The 18,567-nt window shown below is 33.7% G+C and overlaps 1 protein-coding gene across 2 annotated transcripts in view; it reads left to right on the plus strand.

The window, feature by feature from the left end:
- The first annotated feature begins 9,765 nt into the window (after positions 1 to 9,765).
- The window catches only part of LOC130901316 (microtubule-actin cross-linking factor 1), a 289,073-nt gene continuing 280,271 nt past the window's right edge, over positions 9,766 to 18,567 (plus strand). The window contains exons 1-2 of one of the 2 annotated variants that reach the window (XM_057812591.1): positions 9,766 to 10,341; positions 16,778 to 16,899. In XM_057812591.1, the coding sequence (XP_057668574.1) occupies positions 16,797 to 16,899 (103 nt within the window). In that variant the 5' untranslated portion in view covers positions 9,766 to 10,341; positions 16,778 to 16,796. The remainder of the gene's footprint in view (positions 10,342 to 16,777; positions 16,900 to 18,567) is intronic. The other variant, XM_057812578.1, reaches the window with a different exon arrangement.

The following is an 18,567-nucleotide window of genomic DNA, read 5'->3' on the forward strand; positions in this document are numbered from 1 at the left end:
GAGTACCTAACATTGGAGCAAAGTTGGAATCAACTTGTTGTACAACTACACACACTTCTTGTCCTCTGTTAATGCTACGTGTTTTGTATGAAAAACCGCCGAAGTTGCCAGTATCATCTACTTTATTTTAAAAGAATTCATATCTGTTGTATGCTATTCATCACTTTTTTGCCACGTTTTCATTTCATTAAATAAATTTAGATAAGTTTCCAGCCTTCAAACAATGTTGGCGCAAATGTTAGACGCATCGTGTAGTAGCGGCTTCAATATAAACGATATTACCATTCATTTACACATGATTCTAGACATCGTTTCTAATAAAAGATTAATTTATAGTCCTATATAATAAATAGTATAATTAACAGATTCCTGAATGTGTATTAACGGAGCCACTAAAGGTCGTATTATTTATTATTATAAATTACGTAATTTCAGTTTAAATTTGTCCTAGAATAATTGATTTATAATCGTGTTTCAACTATTGGGAACAAAAACAAACCTTAATTTAGGCAATATTTACGTGTAAAAAATTTCTATTAAAATAAACGTTCCTTCATAAAAGCAGACAAAGAAAGGACGTAAGCTGTCCCAACATTTTTTGTGAGGCTCAAGCAATCGGGGATCTAAATTCGGCCAAATTAACTACCTGACCTACTGTTTTACAAAGGTCTTAAATTCACTGGTAAATTCGACCAAAATAAAGTCACAAGTACATGAGTAAAAAAGGCAGGTAAGTATCTGAAAACGGAAAAAGGACAATAGTTTTCAGAATCGGTACACACTAATTTACATTTTAATAAATAATATACTTAAAGCTATCCTTAAACTAGATTTTGATATATAAGATAAACGACTGGGAATATCCAAGTATAGCGGGAATATAAGATAAAAATTCTTGGAAAATCACTTTTGGGTATATAGAATTTTGTTTCTTCAGTTACTACTGAATTATTTTCGCTCTGATGACATCATGGAGGTGGAGCTTGAAGAAATTTTTAGTCTTCTTCATCATCTTTCTAACAAGGATGACCATATTAGTAGGCTACTGCCTGTTCATTGGCAGCATATCTTTCCCCTTCTGGATAGTTCATTTTTACGTTCTTAACTGTTTGTCCCAGAATTTTCGTCTCTGTCTAACCCAACTTCCTATGTCCTACTTTCTTGTTTAATTCATTCCGTATTCTTTCTATATGTCTTAGTATTTTCATTTCAGCTGTTCTCATCGTCTGTTGTATTCTACTAGTATCTGGTCTTGTTTCAGCTGCGTATGTAATGATAGGTCTTACAGTCGTTTTATATGTCTTGATTTTACTTGAGTTTTACTTTTTTATGTTATTTTAGACTTTACCTTTCAGGCATTCCGTAATTCGAGCCGCGTTTATTACTTGTTCTCTTATTTGGTTGAAAAGTTTCCATAACGTTATTTTCGCTTCCAGTAATTCAAATAATTCACTTGCTCGATCATTTTTAGACCGATTTCCAACTTACATTGTATCGGTTCTTTGGACGTCACTAGGCATATGGTCTTCTCTGTGTTGATGAGCATGATACCTGCTATCTGGTCGATTTTACTACCGTCCCAATCAATTGCGTGAGTCTGGTAACGTTTAAAAATTTGTTTTCAATATTTGAGGTTTATTAAACGTTTTGTAGTATTCTGGAAGATGTGAGCAATACTTGGAAAATTTATTGACCTTCTAAATATTACGGAAAATGCCTTGCTTACATTTTTTGACTAGATATTATAATCATATAATTTTAATTGTTGATGTAGTGGAAGTAAACGAGTTTGCTGAAAAATACTTTCGTATCTGCCCGGCATGAAATCAAAATAAAAACACGCACAAAAAAATATCTCCTTTCTGGGTTATTAGTCAATGAAGATAACCTAACCTAAGCTAAGTAAACCTAACCTAATCGAGGTTAAAGTGGATCTAACCTAAACAGAAAATGGATCCGTTCCCGGTTAACTGAAAATCATTAAGATCAAATTTTCAATTCGAATGTAAATAAAAGTTGCATATATAAAAACTTTCACAGCAATTATTCTCCACTTTTCTCTGACTGTAAATTGGTTTAATTCAAAAATCCACTTAAGGAAGCAAATCCGATATCCGGAACCCCGATAAATGGATTCTACGACCTTTAAAATGCTAAAGCAGCGTGTTTTTATTACAATTCTAAGCCGGGAAGATGCGGAAGTAGAGCTTTTCAGCTTTGGGATGCATCTAACCAAAACAAGTACAAATATACTATTATAGTAGCTTTCTGCTGTAATTTCATGTACTCGTAAGCTTAGAGTAATGAATAATACATTTTTTTTAGAGCTATACTTATTCAAAGTGCATAAAACTACAAACACGATTTATAGCTTCGCCGATGATAGCACACTGGTTTTGTTATTCAAATCCACCGTCCCATTAAAATCTGCTACTACCCAAATCCAACGGCAGCAATAGATCACCACAATCAATACAAAACATTCTGGAATAAGGTGGAAGCAATCTGATTGAGTTCAATGCAGCAAAGATTCAGGCTTTTATATTTACAAAGAAAACTGGCACTGCAGCTCAGGATTTGGTCCTGTCTAGACATAAAATCTCACCATAGGCGCAAATTCGCTTGTTGGGTATTGAGGCTGGTAGCAATATGTTCTGGGATAGTCACGTGGCCGATTTAGTTAAGGCGGCTCACAAAAACTTGAAGCACTCTTCAAGACCTAAAAACTATAAACCCCGCAACAGCTTATAATCGACTTCAGGGCCTAGGTTCGTCCAACTTCGTTCGTCCAACTAGAATATTGCTCACTTATTTGGAGCTCGGCTCTCAGGCATATCCTAAAGATGCCTGACTCAATGCAAAAGAGAGCAGCTCGACTTATAGTCGATTCAGAGTTGACCATAAAGTTGGACAGCTTAGAGCAAAGAAGAAAGGTCGCTGACCTGACTATGTTTTACCGGTACTATTACGGCAAATACTCTTCCGAGCTGTTTAACATAATCCCGCCTAGAGAAATTTCTGCAAAACCTCCTAGACACCGAGTTCGCCTGCAGACGCCCGGAACTTCAATTTATCGGGTCTCAATCCTTTGGAGATGTTCAAGTCTGTGGAATCAGTTACCAAGGCACGTCTTTTCCAAACGTTACAGCCTACAGAAACCTCGGAACAATATGTCCTAGGATAGTGACGTAACCGATTTCGCTAAGGCAGCTTCACAAAAACTTGAAGACCTCTTCAAGACCTAAAAACTATAAACTGCGCAACAGCTTATAATCATCTACAAGGCCCAAGTTTGTTCATCTTTAGAATATTCCTCGCTTATTTGGAGCTCGGCTCTCAAGCATATCCTGAAGATGCTCGACTCAACGCAGTGGAGAGCAGCTCGACTTATAGTCGATCCAGAGTTGACCAGAAAATTGGACAGTGTTACTATGGTCCATGTATGTACTGTGATGAATTGAATGGAATAGAATGAAAACGCAGAGAGATAATTACTTTATTTAATTGCAAGGTAAAACTTTGATGATATAGAAAACTCAACTAAAATATCTAAACTTAAGCATATTTATTAACTAACAAGTAACAAATATGGAATTAATCCCAACTAATGAAACAAAAACAAAAAAACACTAATGAGATTTATGGAATTGTGATTCTTCACCGACTATTGTTTTGGACCTAGGGATGTAACGAAAAAAATTATTCTGACCCGAAGGCTTCAAAGTTTGGAGACCTCTGGCTTAGAGCATAGAAGAAAGGTGTCCGACCTGACCTGTTTTACCGGTACTACCACGCCAAATGCTCTTCCGAGTTGTGTAACATAATCCAGCCTAGAGCAATTTCTACAAAACCTACTAGACACCGAGTTCGCCTGCAGACGCCCAAAAATTCAATTTATCGGGACTCATTCCTTTAGAGATGTTCAAGCCTGTGGAATCAGTTACTAAGGCCCGTCTTCTCCGAACATTACAACCAACAGAAGTAGATCAATATCCACAGACATCCCCAAAAAAAATAATAATTGTTGACGTAAATCTTGATACAATTGGTAAGTAATAATGATTTTAAAAAAAGCTGAAGATGACAAAGTTGAAAAAAATTAACATATAAGTACAGAAATGTGTTGGTTATATATAAGTTACTACTAAGTTTTTTCATTTTCATTTTATTTAAATAAATATCAATTCGAAATTAGTAACTTCATCTTTTGGTGAAATGGTAAATTATAAATCCTATGGGATTGTTATGTTGAAATTTTAAAGTTTTCTACTGAAAAGATATAGCCTTGAATAATCGTCATTTGGAAATGTTTAATTATATGTTCTACAATATATTTTCATAGCGAAAGACGTCCATTTCAAACGACGGAATGGAGCCAGATTCAGTAATGAACTCACAACATAAAATGAAAAACAAGTAACTGACCTATATATTGAGAAGTCTTGGCATCCCTTTTAATATTAATTTATTTGTCTGCAGCTTATCGAGACGAGCAATATTGATTCCTTACAAATAAAAATATAAATCAACGAAGGTAAATTTATACAGCTTGATAGATAAGCTAAATAAACTGAAAATTGTAACAGTATAAGTAAAAGACACAGACTGCATCAATGTCGCAATGCCCTTTCGTCATATTCATCAGAGTACCTTTTTCCACTGAACAAGTCAATTAATTAATTAAAATGGTAGAAACAGTTTCCAAATATAACAAAAGGAATTTCAGAAGAGCCACTATTGAGAAGTGGTGACGGCTTCGAAAAAAACTATTGCGATAACGTAAATTAAAAAACATGACAGTTATGACTATGTTCTTTGCCTTTGGACAAAAGATGCATCGGCAAGCCTGATAACGATATAGTTGTAAAAATCAAACACCAGTGTGGCTTGGTATTTGACTGGAAGCCCGATGAGGAGCTGCTGGAATAGATCAGTAGCTGAAAAGAAGATGATCCAGACAATTGTTGGAGTTTCTAATGAAAGGGAATGGGATGAAGTTACATGAATGTACTCGTAAAAGTAAAATGGATGGGCGCAATAAGAGAGTCCCGTTCATGATGTACAGTCATTCTAAGAGAAAGAAGGATATAATGCAGGGATGGGAAAACTTTTTTCTTCGCCTGCCAATTTTTGCTAACGAAATATATGGCGGGCCAAGTTGAGGCATTACATTATATACTAAAATAAAAATATTGCCATAATTTTTCTGTAATACTAATTGTGGGTCTGGTCTTTGTGGGAACATGTGACATGTGGAACTGTTTTTGTTTCTGCATGACTTCATCATAAGCCGAAAAATTTGTGATGCTGAAATTCTTAACAATGAAAAAGGAGGTCATCTGAAAGCCTATTATTAAGACAATTTTTTCATTATTGAAAACGTTTGTTCGCACAAATAGCTTGTACCAAACATAGCCATTATTTTCTGGGCGTAGGCAACTATATTTGAGTATTGTGTCCGAGATAAGGAATTCGACGACAGTAGGACTTGTACTGCCTTTACTGCCAATTCACGAGAATGTAATTTCTGATAAAAAAAAATTGTACTTAACTTTTGTTTGCTGGTCGCGGGCCGGATTTCAACGATTTGCGGGCCGGAGATGACCCGCGGGCCGTAGTTTCCCCATCCCTGGTATAATGCAACGAGGTTAGAATAGTTATTCTCCTTTCTTTCACGATAGGAGATAGACTTTAATAATTTATTTTAGTAAGACATTGAAATTTAAAAAAAAAGTGAATTAAAAGATGGGTCATTAATTTTATATATTATTATATTCATAAATAAAACTTCAACTAGCAGTATTTATAACAAAACTACAACAGTATCTTTTTACATTTAGGATGTCAAAGAGATGACACTTATAAAGCGAAAGTGAAAACATTCCTTTTTTCTTAGAATTATTATAGAAAATTGTAACAGTAAATATTCTTAGAAACTTTTAATTCGTGAAATTCGAATGCAGCTATATTAAATACTAATTAGAAAGTAACCATTTCTATTTACAATGTATACAATTTGGAAAAATATTTCACTTCTATAACCCAAGAACTTTGTGCTGCGTTCTATATATGAGGCGACTCAAAATTTACTTCTGACCTCATTTATTACGTAAAAGATGTTCTCAAACTCACTTTATCCAGCTTATATTTTGAAGGACAATTTAAAACTGCCAATTATTCGATTCCTTGAGTAACCAAATTGATTTGTTGGTTCTATGATGGTGCTTCTGCATAGAAAATTTCTTAACTGTTGAATTTAAAGACATAAACCCATGCCGGGGCTTTTTGTATCACCGTATCTAACTTTTTTGGTATGTCTTCATATGAGAGGGGTTTAGCCATAAAACACCACGTTGGCCAGACGTCTTGGTGAGTGTAGGTTCAGCCGCCCCTAACCTGGGGAACCGTCGCTGTTTGCAGCCGCCCACTCTGGGTCAGACGCTGCAGATTTTTCCTGTTGGTCCACGGGGCGTATTTGATTTCCGCCCTACCACCCATATCTGGGAAGCATTCCCCTATCCGCCACCCGGGGACGCGCTCTCTAGGAGTTACAGGCTCTCCCGAGAGCCTGTATATATAGCAAGTCAATATATAGCAAAAGATTGACAGAACGACTAACAAAGGAAACAACATCATCACACGAGAGCTTGGACGAAACAAACAATAGACTGGTAAAAGAACTGAAAGAAACAACTACAAGTTTAGTATCATCAAAAACTAAAAGAATAGAAAAGTTTACAACACAAACCAAACAGCTACTGGAAAGAAGGAGAGAGCTCATTAAAGACAACAAAAGGAATACAGTAGAGTATGCCGAACTAAACAAAACAGCAAGGAAAATGGCCAAGCAGGACATACGAAAGTATCAAGAAAATCGAATAGAGGAGTTGATACAGCAAAACAGAGGTCTGAACATCTTTAAAAAAGAAAACGCACATAAAAAAGAAATGATCAAATTGAGAGACGGACAAGGTAACATAACAGAAGATCGAAGAGAGATACTCAAGGTAACAGAGAAGTTCTACACAGGTCTGTACGAGTCCAAAATAGACAATGAGGATGTTAGAAAAGCAAACAGTGACCATAAAAACAGGATATGTAACGTTGGCTCCGAGGATCTACCTGAGATTGAAGAGGAAGAAATTGTAAAAGCTTTAAATCAACTAAAAAACGGAAAGGCGGCAGGTGACGATAACATCATACCGGAAATGTTGAAGGAAGGTGGAAGCCTACTGATAAGAGAGCTTAAATCATTATTTAATACATGCCTAACCGAGGGAAGAATACCACAGGATTGGAACACCGCGATAGTCATACTGATATATAAGAAAGGTGATCCAAGCAACCTAGAAAACTATAGACCAATCAGCCTGCTATCACAGATCTACAAGCTTTTTATGAGAATAATAGCAAACCGCCTTGAATTCAAACTCGACGCATACCAACCCTATGAGCAGGCGGGCTTCAGAAAAGGCGTGAGCACAATAGAACATCTCCACACCGTAAGGACACTGAACGAAAAAGTAACGGAATATAACATCCCATTATGGATCGCCTTCATAGATTTTAGAAAGGCCTTCGACACAGTTGAATTTTGGGCAATTATCAGGTCAATGAAAAATGCAAGAATAGACCAACGATATATTGACATTATACAGACACTAAATGACAACTCAAAAATGAAAGTAAGGCTATATGAAGACACTGAGGAAATCATAATTAAAAGAGGCGTTAGACAAGGAGACATTGTGTCACCCAAATTGTTTACACTGGTGCTAGAAGACGTTTTTAAGAGCCTACATTGGGAAGACAGAGGAATTGATATATCGGGAGAAAAACTAAGTAACCTAAGATTTGCCGATGACATTGCCATTTTTGCCCCAAACAGTGAAGAATTAGAATACATGCTTATAGAACTACAACAAGAAGCAAGAAAAGTAGGCCTAGAAATGAACATTTCTAAAACCAAATTCATGACAAACCAACGGACAAACAAAGAGAGTATAAATGTGCGAGGACAACAGATAAAGAAAGTGAACTCTTATATCTACCTAGGTCAAGAATTAACATTGGGTAAAACCAATCAAGAACTTGAAATTAACCACAGAATACATCTAGGATGGGCGGCCTACGGGAAGATGCGACACGTCTTCAACTCCAACCTACCCCTCAAACTAAAAACCAAGGTTTACATGGAATGCATTCTCCCAGTAACAACCCACGGATGTGAAACATGGGTCCTAACAAAGAAAATCTTGAATAAATTAAAGGTACATCAAAGATCAATAGAACGGAAAATGATAGGAATAACGCTTAAAGACCATAAAACCAATGAGTGGATAAGAAATAGAACCAAAATCGAGGACATAGTGAGGCGAATAGGTAGTCTTAAATGGAACTGGGCCGGACATGTTGCTCGAAATAACACCAACTGGAGCGGAAAAATAACAAGATGGAGACCTTGGGGGGAGAAAAGAAGCACCGGCAGACCACAACAAAGATGGTATGATGATATCAAGAGAACAGCCGGACTTAACTGGTACCAAGTGGCACAGAACAGGGAAAACTGGAAAAATATGAGAGAGGCCTATATCCAAAGGATAGAAAACGGCTAGAAGAGAGAGAGAGAGAGAGAGTATCTAACTTTTTTACAATTCTTCTTCTCGACATTCTGTTGAAGGTGATCCACATACTTTTCTCAAAACCTGTAAGATTTATCAAAAAAATTTAATTACAAATATTCTTTATATTTGAAGGAATTTTTAGATTCTTGACTTTTGAATTATACAGGATGACCCATTTCTTCAGTATTGACATCAACTTTGGAATTTTTAATTGAACACCCTATATTTTATTGCGTTTTCTCGTTTAGTGGTAAAAAGGTAACTTTAATAGGACCAATCTTTTTGATATCCGTACAACTTAAGAAATATCAAGGTTATTTGAATTTTTTTTGAAAAATCATTATATTAGGAAAATTTCACAAGATAAAAATGAGGCTAGATGGTATCATTTGCAAAACTAATTTTTAAACTCGAAACTTAGGTTTATTGAATTTTCGTTATTTTCGGGTCTACAATCATATTGGGTGCCTTTTTTTACTGTATGAGTTTCGAATTTGTAAATAAAAAAAGCTCATTTTTTTGGGTCGGTCCCATGAAAGTTAACTATGTTTTTACCTCTAAATCAAAAAACGCTATAAAATATAGGGTGTTCGATTAAAAATGTAGATATTGAAGAATTGTGACACCCTGTATAAACCAAAAGTCAATAATATAAAAATTCCTTTGAATACAAAGAACTTTTGTAATTGAAGTTTTTTGATAACTCTTACAGGTTTCTTTATTAACAGAAAATAGTGATTCAAAGATGAAATTTGAGGCACGTTTGTTAAACTCAAATGAATATTCATTAAAAATTTTGTAAAATATAGTTTATTATATATTGAAATTAAAAAAAAATTATTTTAACTACGTATCGCAAATATAACCAGTTATTTTGAATTGGAATTTGAATTACATAGCCCTTTAACACAAACATTTATTCTAAAAAAGCTAACAATACGAATAGTCAACTTTTTCTTGTTTATTTAAAAACCAGTCAGACTAGTTTTCACACTTGATTTTAATTTAGTAGTAACAATTAAAAACAAGTTTAGACCTTGCTGCTACCGTTAAAAATATCAAAAAAATATTCATAGAAGCTGCATCACCCTGTATAACAATATCGTATTGTAGTTGAATTGTACTCCACTGCTGTGTCGACAGAGTAGCGCTTCATCCTCCGTCGCCTAGAAGCCCGCCGGCAACGCTGCATTTCAAAAACAAACGACAGTTCCTTCTCTCCGTTCGTTTCGTGACGAGAATCAATTCCATGCATGTGGTTTGCGGCATCTTGTAACTTGTAAACAAAAGCGTTTCGGAAATCTGCGAATAGTGTGTGCCCTTTGTTACCGGTAGAATGATATCTGATGCGAACGTACGAGCTTATATTCTAGTAAAAATTCGCTTATTTAATCAGTGATGTGTGTACTTATATCGATTTTTTGACATAACCTAAAAACTGGTGATTCACCCTTCTATTACTGGGTTAAATTACCCTTTACGACCCCTTCGGTGTTTTGTTTTTAATTTTAGAATACGTTCCCTGATCCGGATATTCAAATATCGAGTAGGCTGTGAAAACGTATCATATTTTTGATAATAAATGATTAGATTCATCAGTGTTAAATTTATGAAATGAAAACAATTTTGAAACGTGAAAAAACAAATAGTAACTGTAACATTCGGACGATTAGTGCGTAATTTAATGGTGATTTTTTTATATAAGTTATCGTAATAGGTAAGTTGCTTTATTTTTTTAAATGAGATATATTGAAATTATTGTATAACGACTTACGTGTAATAAATTTATTAATGGTACATTTCAATAAATCTTTGCCAGTGAATCCAACTTATGTAAATTAAAAATAGAGATATTAGAGTTAGCCAAATAAATACGTACAAAGAAAAAATTCGACCGCTGTTAATTGTTATGTATATACATCCCACATACAGAGTTAAATGTTAAACTATTTGTCAACGTATTAGCTTGATTGTTGATAAATGAATAATGATAAGGTGTAGAAGTCCTCGAATGTAGAAATTTTCAAGGTTCACTATTTTCACAATTTGTAAAAACTTACTTGTGTTTAGTGGTTCAAATTAAACTAAGGTTAAAGTATTTACCCAAGTGAATTTAAACTAAGGACGTATTTAATGAGTTTAAATTGGCAGTATTTATATTTTTCTATTATTTAAAATTTATTCAATAGTTACGGACACGTATCTCTGTTATACAAATGATGATATTATTTACTTTTTACTTGTTACTACTTAATTTTTTGATTATTTGATCATTTCAGCTTATCTTGTTCTATATACTTATATAATTATATACTGTAATTATAGAGAATTTTTAGATAGAAAAAAAATATTTTGAAGGTACTCAAAAGTTTTCAATAAAATTTTTTGGTACCAATTAAGATGGTACTTAAAGTCATTTGTGACAAGATTGTTATTTCATCTAGTTTACAAGATTTCATAATTCGGAAAATATTTTATTGGACTTTTGAAATTAAGTTGACGACTACGGTTAGATTTGACACAATCGACAAATTTTGATCTTATTAAATTTATGTTATTTTCATGTAAACATTCTGTGGTGATTGCGCTGTTGCCATATTGTATTTAAATTTCCTATTACCTTTGTTCGCGGTAGATATCCTGAACATGTTCTTTCACCAGATTCATGCGCAGTTTGAAATTGTGCGTTCGCGATGCTAATAAAACATGTTCAGATTTCTAATCCCAAACGTATTCTGAATATATCCTCGGAATTTGACGCTTGATTGAATTTTGAAATCCATGAATTTATGTTTTTACAAGAAACTGCACAATACGAAAACTCTCATAATCAAGCTGTCAAAGATTTCGTTCCAATGATCGAATTAGTAGTTATATTAGCTAAGCATCAGATTGTTGCTCTATTACTTAAAACACAACATATTACATCTTACTCTTTAATATTCAAAATAGCAAGAAAGTGTTGAACTATAGAAACAAAATGACAGCGTTAACTAGTGATTTTCATTTCGAAAGAGATACTGAGTATAAGTGGTTGATACACCGCTCTTATGAGTTGCCCAATCATCGAAATCGGTCATTTTTAACAAATATTTCTAATAACATACGAATATGGTACATAATTTTAAATTTTTTAAATTGAAATGTAGGCTTTATAACGTCTCATATGAAATGTATTTTATTCTTTAATGGCATATTAGAAATCTATGTTTATCTTAAAAGATGAGGTAAATCGGCAAAATTGTTGATATTGGGCGCATGAAAATCCCAACATCAAAAAGAATTTTATACATAAGGATATTGGTATACCGTCAAAGTATTCAAAAAACCATATGGTATCTTGTATTATGGGGCCTAGGTGATGGTTCCCGAGAATTTTAGAGCCTATATAAATAATATCGTTAGGAGAGTAAATACTCGTTTTTGTCTATAACGAAGGGAATGTAAATCAATATTCTTCGAGGGGTATAGCCAGGAAAGTAGTTATTATTTTTCTATATTTCCAAATTATTGTTTATTATGAGGTATATTATTTACAATATATCAAACGCACTCTTAATTTTATTTAACATTTAACTTTGATGGGATAGCACGTTTAGAACTAGAGATGGCGATAGTAGATGAATGTATACTTCTACGGATTAATTAGCAGGCTTAATTGTGGTTGTCTTGAATTCGAATTACGACTCATGGAATAAGAAGGTATTTGTCTGTCCTTGCGGGGCCCAAGTATGTACAAACTGATCGAAAAATTATATTTTTCATACTGTTATTGACCTATCATATCATTTTCAAGCTGTTGATTTATCAATAGCATATTAACAATATTCAGTCATGAACAAACAACATTTGTCAACTGGTAATAAAATGATGATAGCGCTTTGGTTTGCGAGTGTAATTCGAAATGGAAAAGTACATATTTTTTTAAGGCTGCGAAATTTTATATAAAAATAAAATCAAAGTCGTTAGACAACCAAAAATGACAAAAAACTTTTTTATCTTATAACTTAATTATGATATATTCCAATGATTTCATCGAATTCGTCAATCTTATCTACAGCGTGGATTTGAATGATGATGGATTGATATTAGTTAGTGACATAGCTTATAAATAGGAGGTATTCTAAATGAACCTAATCTTTAAATATTTGTTTAAAAAGTATTTGAACTATCTTAAGGTAGTCAGTATCAGCTGCTTCCAAACTATAAACTTTTCAAACGATGTTACTAAGGATACAGAGAATTCTACCTCAATAGATAAGGGTTCAGAAATAATTGACTAAATCAGTTCTTATGTACATGATATTACATTAGTAAATTCCTTATGTCGTTTGAGCTAAACATTCTTGGTGAATGCTAATAAAATACTCTAGAATTGTCTGAAAAATTTCCGCATATTTACTGTTACAACTCGTAACGATTTTCATCTATTGGGATAAGATCACGCCAACTTGGGACGGGGATATTTCAGGTAAACGAAAAGGTAGTCCGAGTACATAGTACAACTCGTGACGGATTCATTAAGAGTATTACCTGGAATTTTGCGCCTAATCCAGTTTGAAAAATTGGGAAATCCAAAAATTGAGGTCTAGAATTTCCAAATCCTTTAGGTTAGGTTATATTATATAACCTAAATTCACAATTTCATTAATAGTAGAGATCTTTTAAAAACTGACCGAGAAGAATAATTTTTATTGGACAATAATTTAATTCATAACATAATTATATATGGATCTGAAATAAATTTAAATTGTTTAAAAAACTCAGGAACATTTTACATGGATAACACTTTCAAATACTGTCCAAACTACTTTTTGTTATTTGTTTAGAATGTAAAATATTTTTTATTGAAATACACTGTAAATATATATTTTATTTTTGTTTTTCATTTCATAATTATAATCCCAAGCTGCATAATCACGAGTTGTCTAATCTTCATGACAACCACGATCACGAGTTATTAAAATCACGAGTTGGCGCACGCCCATTCAAACATGCACTAAAATTTTCTGCCACTTTGGACGCTTAGTTTATCTTTAACAGGTCGTTATGAAGATGTTTCTGAAAATAGTAAAAATAATAATAAATATATTTTTAAAAGATAATACGGCTACGCAAATAAATAAGGAACTGCACTATCATTTACAAGCGTTTACAATTTTTCAGAAAACGAATGCAAACGTTGCGGTACCAGCTTGTCTGACGATGTGCGGTCGAGACGACCAAAAACCACGACAACCAGTGATGTCATCGAAAAAATCCACTAAATGTTACTGGATAATCATCGGATTAAGATTAAAGAGATATAGCAGGGTATCGGTATATCAAAAGAACGCATTTGCCATATACTGACTGAAAAATTACGCTTAAGTACGATTTGCGCGGTGTGTGCCGCGCTTGCTCGTATTAGATCAAACGCGCAACATTTCCAAGCCCTCTTGTCGCTGTTTAAGAAAAAAACGGATTTTTTGCTTGGTGGGGTAAAGGAAGAAATTGCAAGATAGTGACCGTATTCGAGAAAAAGAATGTGCTTTGACAATTATTATTACAAATGTTATAGTATCGATAGATTGAGTGTATAGACGTAGGAGACTATGTTGAAAAATAAACATGATAATAGAAAAAAAAGTCTTTTGTTAGGTCGAAACTTTTAGATAACCCTCGTAATACTGTAACAATATTTAGTATTCAATAATCATTCTCACTTAAAATTAAATATTTCGAACTATTCCGCTTAACACCAAACAAAAAATTGCAAAAAATTCACTCAACAACTTAACATATTGTGCGTTATTATGATGAAGAGGAAAGCAGTTGAGCAATTTTACAGGCTTCTTTTAGTCGCAAAAGATCCTGTACCCCTGTTTAAATGAACAAGTTTGTCCACTTCTACATCTGCTTTGAAATCGAAGAATCCTCTGATTAGGGTGACCAAATTATTACCGTGTAAAACAGGACAATAGATAATATACACTATCGGGGCTGTAGTCTACGCTAAGGGTATGGAATAGGGCCTACAGGTTACTATAGTCTATATCGGAAATGTATAGAGCAATAAAATGGGGAATTCCGCCCAGTTCGGCTCAATTTCGGTGTCGGCCATAGGTGTACAGGTCTGGAAATATTGTGTAGGGATTATTTAGGTAGTAGATTATACAGTAACGTTTAACAGGTACAGTTTAACCTTTTTTTAGTGCCTCTGCCTAATTCCAACCCTATTTCAAATTCGGCTTAACCATGCGCCGTAATGGTGGCTTACCCATTACGATTACCATTACACAAATACCCGAAATTTACTGTACAAGATGTCGACCGATGTTCCCGAATGACTGGAGTTGGAAAGTCCACCGTTTTTAAATTATTGCGGGGAGAAATATAGCATGTCAAGTGAAACCTCCTAAGAAAATCCAGGCAGACCAGTAAAAGTCCTTGATGAAGACACCAAAAGTGTAATTCGAAGGAAAGTTCACTCTTTTTATTTTAAAAAAGAAATACTCACCCTAGATAAGATTTTAATAGAACTTGGCCAGGATGACAGTATTCCTTTGATAATTAAAAAACTTTTATGGACCTCTTTGAGAAATATGGATTTTGCCTGGGAAAAGCATAACCGTAAAGCACTTTTACTGGAAAACGATGAAACCAGTGCACGCAAAGCTTTCATGGAAGGCCTTCAACGGGTATTAAGGTGCCTTCAGGTAGAGGGAAAAGAATAATAATCGTTCATATTGGAAGCGAAGAGGGATTTTTAAAAGAAGGTTTGCCAATATTTCAATCGTGCCATGCGGGATATTAGCACGAGAACATGGATTCGGATGTTTTTGAAGACTATTTTGGTGAAATGATAAAATATCTTCCGGCTGATTCAGTAGTAGTTATGGATAACGCAAGTTATCATTCTCGACGCATAGAGAAGACTCTAATTTCATCATTGAGAAAACAAGAAATAGTTTAATGTTCGTGTGTTGAAAATATTATAAAATACAAAAAAATATCAAGTGTCAAATTTATTTCTGAAGCGTGAAGTTTATTTCGAGCCTAGTAAAACATACGATTTTCGAGCTTTTCACGAAATTAATAATGAAATGTTCAAGCTCATTAAAGTTATTTCTCAAGTATAAATATACAACTGGTAACAGAATTAAACAACATGCAATTTATTTTCAAGACTTGTCACTGTGCCGATGTACTCGTGATGTTATCAACTTATTTACTGACCCCTACGGCTGCTAGAGCTTCGTTTTATATATTATCATTATATCTAACATTCTTCGATTGCTGGAAATCTCTAGGTTACCGTAAACAAAAGAAAAGGTTTTCTTAAAAATTATAAAAGTAGGTCACAAAAAGCATAAGATCCACCAAATTTTAGCCTCGCCAACAAATTGAAACCAGACGGTTTACGTCCGTTGACGAGTTTGTCACATTAATAATATCTTTTTCTCTTTTATGTGATCATAAAAGTGACAACAATCTATTTTGAAGTTATATACTACTTCAAAAAACTTCAGTATTGTTTCGGGTGTGAAGTGATAGACTCACGTTTCATCTATGGTTATGAAACGGTACAAAAATTCGGCTTTATTTCTGTGAAATACTTGTCCAAATGTCCAAATTTTTAATTAATAGGCATGTTCCGCATTTTTTAAAATGCCTACTAAGTCTGCTAGCTCGCGCACTGTCAGTCCACGATCATCCAGTACCGTTTTGTAGATTTTCTCAACATTTCTGGAGTCGTCACCTCATTTGGTAGAACACTACGATTCTGGTCTTCGCAGGTCGTACGGCCTCGTTTAAACTGTGCTACCCAATATTTTACTGTTGATAATGAAGGATCAGTCTCACCCAGAGTAGAATCTAAGTTCAGCTTTTATATTGGTTGGGCGAAGGCGTTTGAAATAAGAGTATTGTATCACATAACGATGACCAATGTTTACAAATTCACTGAACACGTTAGAAATTCTCGCATGACTATGTATAAAATCTATTCACTTAGTCATAGTACTTCTCATGACATTGAATTAAATTGAAGTGCAATAAGGGGTTACGACCTATAAAACGCACCCTTTTTAAACATACCTCACCCTTATATTTTATTTATATTTACATGCGTGACGTAATGAAACGAACGTAATATTTATTTTTACTTTCAGGGAAAATATGCTCTGAATAATGGATTTTGATAAGGACCCAACCTTACAGGAGTGGACTAGAGAACAACCATTAGCAGTCCTAGCCTTAGATAGCGCCGATAGAGCGGTTTTACGTATAGCAGGTTGGTTAAACAATAAGTTTTAAACATTATTTTATTATTTAAACCGTGTATACATGCTCTACAGCTTGAACTCTTTATTCAATCCTCTTCATATGAAAATTTTTTAAATAAGAATTATTGTCTCGCTATCAAAAATTTTGGTAATAGTTCGGAATCACAATAAAAAGACACTAATTTTAACTAGATTTATGAATTACAAAAAAACAACAGCTCCTTTTAATTATAGAAACATTAAATTTCATCGGCTAATCAAATAACTTAACCTAAGCTAGGGTATCAATGAAAATTTAATGAATAAAAACGTGACAACAATTTTTTTTTGACTTTTTATTCATGCCTCCGTCGAAAGTACGTACTACATGGGCCGAACCTTCAACTTCCGGCCTTTATAGTATACTATTTTCTTATCGAACGTCTTTGCTCTCTTTAATCAGTTCTCCAACCCCTAAAAACCGCCCCCAAAACGAAACCTTTTGGCTTAAATCATAAGTCCTGTTCAAAAAGCTGAACTAGAAGACAACTAACCCATTTCGATATCTGGGACCTCGATAAATGGATTCCACGACATCGAAAATACTAAACAAACTTGTTTAAGGGTTTATCCCAAATCTTTAATACAAAAATAAAACAGGAAAAATGTCATATAATCTAAAGTTTGTTTATTTACAGTATTATGTGCATAGTGAAGAAGTATATACACATAAATTGATTAATTTAGCTACGTGTACATTAAAAGAACAAAAATATATATTTACGTATATGCAAAAAAGTTTATTTTATCGAAGCTTTATCAAAATTAATGCTGTGTCATAAAGAATGTCTTGATACTTGTCAAATTCAATGTCGATTTCCTTTTCATAGCAGTTACGTCTCCAATTTTCTTCAGTTGTAATAACTGCGTGTTGTCTAACTATTCTTGACGTTCCAAACACCGAATCGACAAATTCAGAGTTTGGAATGGTTCACCTTCAGATGGTCCAAACTCATCCTCTGGTTTCTCATTTGCATCATGGTCCTCTGCAAGGTCTTCACCACGTAGTAATTTAAATTGATTTTTTTGTTTTTAGAAAAAATAGTTTCTTCGTCATTTGTATCATCTAAAAGCAGACGACTCGATGCCTGAGCTGGTTTCGGTTCAGTTTTTAATCCGGTTCCGATAATCGACGTATATCATTTCTCTCTAAATTGATTTAAATTTAATTTACAAATGTCCTATTCATTTATTTTATTACAAAAACTCATTTGTTGTTAAAAATAACGTCGTAATTTGCTGGTACTTGAAATTGTGATAACATCTCCTAAAACTGGAACAATCAGATAGTGCGACTGTAATTTCATACATACGTAACGCTACATTATTATGTTATAAAGTGATACTCATGTTAACCATGAACTTTGAGTACGGAATTTGAAACATTTTAGTTTAAAGGTTGATAACGCAAACTTGTATTATACTGCCAAACCGTCTACATAATATATTAATACATTATTCACTTGATATTAAACAACTTGTTGTCAACTTTACATTTATATGTAGGAATTATGCATATCCAAATTTAAATAAGGTATAGTCTTTCTAAAGTCAATGTTAGTATTTGGGATTTTGGGAAAATTTGGGAATGTATAAAATTAATTAAAACTTATATTTAAGTATATTTTCTAAATTAT

Source organism: Diorhabda carinulata, chromosome X (assembly GCF_026250575.1).
Source record: "Diorhabda carinulata isolate Delta chromosome X, icDioCari1.1, whole genome shotgun sequence".
NCBI classification, from domain to species: Eukaryota; Metazoa; Arthropoda; class Insecta; order Coleoptera; family Chrysomelidae; genus Diorhabda; species Diorhabda carinulata.